At 42.2% G+C, this 5,033-nt stretch overlaps 3 protein-coding genes across 3 annotated transcripts; all 3 read left to right on the plus strand.

Annotated features, from left to right (window-relative positions):
* Window positions 1-1,026, plus strand: TM35_000741120 (uncharacterized protein; the record flags this gene model as incomplete). The annotated part of the gene is made up of 1 exon (XM_029031277.1): window positions 1-1,026. A coding segment is annotated over one exon (1,026 nt), but the record flags the coding sequence as incomplete, so codon positions are not given.
* A 935-nt stretch (window positions 1,027-1,961) lies between these two features.
* On the plus strand, window positions 1,962-2,855 carry TM35_000741130 (uncharacterized protein; the record flags this gene model as incomplete). Its single annotated transcript, XM_029031278.1, has 1 exon — window positions 1,962-2,855. One exon carries the CDS (start codon window positions 1,962-1,964, stop codon window positions 2,853-2,855), a length of 894 nt encoding a protein of 297 aa, XP_028877432.1.
* Window positions 2,856-3,379: 524 nt separating this feature from the next.
* TM35_000741140 (uncharacterized protein) lies at window positions 3,380-5,032 on the plus strand (the record flags this gene model as incomplete). Its single annotated transcript, XM_029031279.1, has 1 exon — window positions 3,380-5,032. A coding segment is annotated over one exon (1,653 nt), but the record flags the coding sequence as incomplete, so codon positions are not given.
* Window position 5,033: the final 1 nt, after the last annotated feature.

Consider the following 5,033-nt stretch of genomic DNA (forward strand, 5'->3'; position numbering starts at 1 on the left):
ACCTGCGGGTATACCATGGCGGCTGCTGCTGTTGTTGATAATGACAGTCCCAGTGGCCGTGGTGTATCCCGTGGGGCTGTGGAGGTGTCGTGCGGGGCCGGCGGTGCGCTGCGTGTACGCCCCGCTGCTGAGAGCGAGTGGCTTACATGCGGTGCGGGCAGCCGTGTGCCTGCATGTGTGAAGTACGCAGACCTCTGCCGCCAGCGTACCGCAAGAACAACAAGAACAGCAACAACTACTACTGCTACTACTGTTAATGCTGGACGGCCAAAGGCGGTGATGGCTTTTTTTGGCAACAGAAATCATTCAGATGGCGGTTACATTTTTAATTGGAACGAGGGTCCAGAAGAAAAACCACCAGCTACCCCAGTTGACCTTCTTGGCAACAAACGTGCAGCGAGTTTTCCTTTAAGCGATACAGATGGACTACATAAGACTAATGAAGACAAAAGCGCTTCTGGGGTAGAGGCAACAGCAAACATGGATCGGCTGGAGAAGGTCGTACCGGCTGCAACCCCTAAACCTGTTGAGAATGTTGATTCTAATGTGGTAGAACAGGAGAGGGAACATGGCTCAGCGCATGAAAATTTGCATTCTTCAGGAAAACAGTTAACTCAGCCGGTAAATACTGATGAGGGAAACCAAAGGGATGAACCAAATGCCAAAGATAGTACGGGAAATAGTAATGAAGCTCATCTCTCTACCAACACAGTTGATACAACGAGTGGTTCTGTTACCCAACCCACTGCGGGTGTAAGTACAACTGATAACAATAACTCAGCGAACATGGACTCAAACAATGCCAACACATCCAGTAATGAGGAATCAACCACTGCTACCATTACCACCACCACCATAACAACAACAACACTTCCTCCTGTTCCTGTACCCAACGCAGATATCAACAACGTCGCTTCCACTATGAAGAACAGACCCAATGTTGACAGCAGTGTCAATCCTGTGTGGATGCGCACTGCAGCACCCCTGTTGATTGTGGGTGTGTTGTTCTCCTTTACTGTGTACTGAACGGTGGGACTCACTTGAGGACAAATAATAATATTAATGGTTAAACTAACATAATCATAATTGCGTACATCCCTCATGGGTGAATAAATTAATAATCTGTTTACCAGCTTTCTCTTTTAATTCGAATATCTTTTTTTTTTTTACTTTTGTGTGTGTGTCTTCTTTTTTCTAATAGTTCCATTACTTGCTTTTCCCGTTGTGTGTCTGCAGAAAACTGGGATGTTCTGCTCACTGACGGTACACATTTATTCTTGCTAGTACACACAGATGTGTGTGTTTGCAATAATTTAATACACATAAACTAGAGCCATGGGGTATTGTGTGTTTTATTGGACACACTCTCTGTGTGCACCTGGGCTTGCACTGTAATGATGATGATGAACTGTTTGTTTTTTGCAGTGGGAAAAAAGAAAATAAATAATAATAACAGATGAATTTATATTTATCATTGCGTATATACACACATCTAGATGTACACCCATAGTTGGTATATATTTCTGTGTTTACTGTGTAAATTGGGCTAATGGTTAATGTGTTTTTTTCTTTGCTTGTGGTTTGTTCGGGTCGTTATGGGCTTTGACCTTCACTGTAGTAGTCTGCTTCGTAAGGAGAAAAATAAACAACGGTGAAACATATTTACATTTATAATTGCATATTAACTCCAACATAATCTTCGCTTATTTTGTTTTTGCGTTTGCTGGGTTCGCTGGTCGTATTCTTAACTTGTGTTTTGGACGTTTGTGTGTGTTGCCGCTTATTGTGCTCTTTTATACATCTGCTGGTAGCCTTGTATATTGTTTTTGCTGTGTTTTCTTCTCTTCTTGTGAGCCGATTGTGTATGTGTTTGTGTGTGTATATTCGTTACTTAATTTGGTTCTCTTCTTTGTTTTTCTTTGAAGTTTGGTTACATTCAGCGAAACGGGTAACTTTTTTTCATGTTGTTGCTACGACGACTACTGTATCTTACGGCAGTGTTTTTGAGTGTTGCCTGTGTGTGCGTGGCGGCTGAAGATAATCTTCAAGCCGATCTTACAGATCCAGGTTCTCCAGGTCCAGCACCATCACGATCTGGTGGTGGTGGTAACGATGCTTGCTCTTCAGGCTCTCCTGATCCCACGTGTAATGCCGCCCATAGTGACCCAGAAGCTTCTCGTACTAATTGTGTTGAATCTCCTGAGAAGGACGGTTGCACTCCTAAGGAGACTAAGAAAGAAGTCAATTGTGATAATGGTTCTGGTGATACATGTCCGAACCCACCACAGGAACCAGGTCGAACTACACCTACTCCACAAGAAGAAGTTCATCTAAATGGTAAAACAGGTTCCCCTGGTGCTAGTGCTGAACACAGAGAGGCTGCGGCTGGTGAGGCTGTTTCGGGTGTTGTTTCTTCTTCTTCTGAACCTCCTGCTCCTACTCCTACACCTCCTGCTGATCCTAATCCTCCTGAGGGGAGTGCTGTTCAGTCTTCAGATGATGGCCAAACTGGAATCAAGGGCAACAATACACCACGTGAGGGTGGAAATGGAGATAACAATGGAATTACGGCAACACAACCTTCTGCTGACTCTCCTAACACTTCGGACACAGTGAGTGGTGATGGTTCTGAAAGTACAACAACTGGGAATGGCAGTACAACAACGGGGAGTGAGACAAAGAGTAAGCCAGAAGGTGCCGTGGAAAATACAGATACCACTACTACAACACTTCCTCCTGAACCCACAAATAACAAGAAGGGTGATGCAGACAGCAGCAGCAGTATCAGCAGTTCTGTGTGGGTGCGTGTACCACTACTGATTGTGGTTACACTGGCCTGTATTCTTGTATGCTGATTGTGATTGGTATGGTGGTGTGGTGACTCAGGTCATCCTTTGTTTTCTTTTTTTTTTTTTGCATGCATCCCTACAGTCTAACTAATCTTCCACCTGTTGGGAGTTACTTCTTCTTTTTTGTTTCTTAATGTTAATGATATTGTTTTTGTTTTAGTGGTTTAAGTACTATCACGAATAGTCATTACGTTCACTATTACCATTCCATATTATTGTCATATATATATATATATATATATATATATATGTATGTATACGTACTGTTAACAATAATAATAATAATAATAATAATAATAATAATAATAATAGTTAATAATGGAAAGAAAGCAATGTTGATTTTTCTTTTGTGTTTTTCTCTTGTTTAAAGATTGATGATGTGTTGAGTCTACTAGTCTTGTTTGTTTGTCGTGTTTTTCCTCATAATTGCTGTAACTGAATCACCTTTAATTCACATTGTTGACTGTTCCAAAATTTTGTGTCCCACTCTCTTCCACATGTAGATATTTACATTATTATTAAATTCAACCATGAACACGGATTCTGAATTGCAGGACAAATATAATGCTGCAGCCAAGATTTGCCAAGCCGCTGAACAAGCTGAGGCAGATGCTAAGAAGGAAGTGGATGAGAAAAGGGCTTTAGCAAAAAAAACACAGAAGGGCACCAAAGAGTATTATCTCGCTTGGACAGAAATATACAAGGCAGAAATGGTTTTTATTGAAAAGATTGAACAAAGATATGCTGCTGAGTATAAGAGAGATTTGTGCTACACACAATGGATGAAACACAAGCACGGAGCTGACTCCAAGGAAGTGCAAATAGCCCAGCATCGAGCAGAGTTGTCTCACACAATGGAATTTGTTGATTGTCTTTATCGCTCTCCATATTGGACGAAATGGTACAAGTTGTGTAGCAAAGCCGAGTGGGTGTATTATCAGCTTAAGGCAGAAGGTTATGGAAACGTTGCAGAGGAGTTTGAAAGGGCAAGAGAAGCGTTTTGTAATCGTATAAAAACCAATAGTGAGGCCTTTCGCGATGCTCGGAATGCGGCCGTGGGAGCGTTGAATAAATGGGAAAGATGGAATGATCGTGTCGCCTGGGATAAGGCCAAACCAGAGTACGACTCCGCACTAGCCAAGTGGAATGAGTTCATACCCAAAGGCGATCAATATGCGGTAAACTTGGAGAAAAATATTAACTCGTGCATCAAGAGTTTTGCGCCGATATCGGAATTATTGTGTGATCACATTGGTAAAAGTGTTGCTGAGTTGCAGGAAGAAGCCAAACAAGATCCACACTCTGCTAAAGATTTAGAATTGCTAAAGAACTATGATGACACTGTCAAGTGTTGTAAATCCACCGAACAGGCTGAAGCGGCTGCTAAAAAGGAAAAGTATGAGAAACGGGCTTTTGCAGAAAGAACACAGAGGGGCACTAAAGAGTATTATCTCGCTTGGAGAGAAAAACACAAGGCAGAGATAGTTGTTACTGAAAGTGTTGAACAACGGTATACTGCTGCGTATACGATACATTCGTTGTATGCAGACTGCATGAAATACATGTACGGAGATGACTCCAAGGAAGCACAAATAGCCCAGCATCGTGCAGAGTTGTCTCGCACAATGGAATATGTTTACAGTGATAGCTCTCCATATTGGACAAAATGGTACAAGTTGTGTAGCATAGCCCTGTGTATGTATTATCAGCTGAAGGCAGAAGGTTATGACAACGTTGCAGATAAGCTCTATAGGACAAGGGAGATGTTTTTTAATCGTATAGAAGAAGAGTCCAATGGTGAAGCCCTTTGCAAAGCCCTGAATGCGTCCCTCACAGAGCTGGGTTTGTGGCAAGCAGAGAATGATTGTACCGATTGGGATGAGGTCAAATCAAAGTACGATGCCGAACTGAAAAAGTGGAAAGAGTTTCAACCCAAGGGGGAGGAGTATGCACTTATTCTGGAGAGTAGAATAAAGAGATTATCTACGTTTGCTGAAGCCGAATTAAAAGCAAAATATAATGATGTAGTCAAGCGCTGGGAGGCTGCCAAACATGATGTGGTAATTGCTGAGATGAAAGAAGATGAGAAATGGGATGTGACGCTGCACAAGCGGTGGCTTAGCAAGGAATGGAGGCTTGCTCAGGCGGAATATGACAAGGTACATATTGATTTGATTGGAAAGA

The sequence above is a fragment of the Trypanosoma theileri genome, assembly GCF_002087225.1.
Source record: "Trypanosoma theileri isolate Edinburgh chromosome Unknown TM35_Tth_74_V1, whole genome shotgun sequence".
Lineage (NCBI taxonomy): Eukaryota > Euglenozoa > Kinetoplastea > Trypanosomatida > Trypanosomatidae > Trypanosoma > Trypanosoma theileri.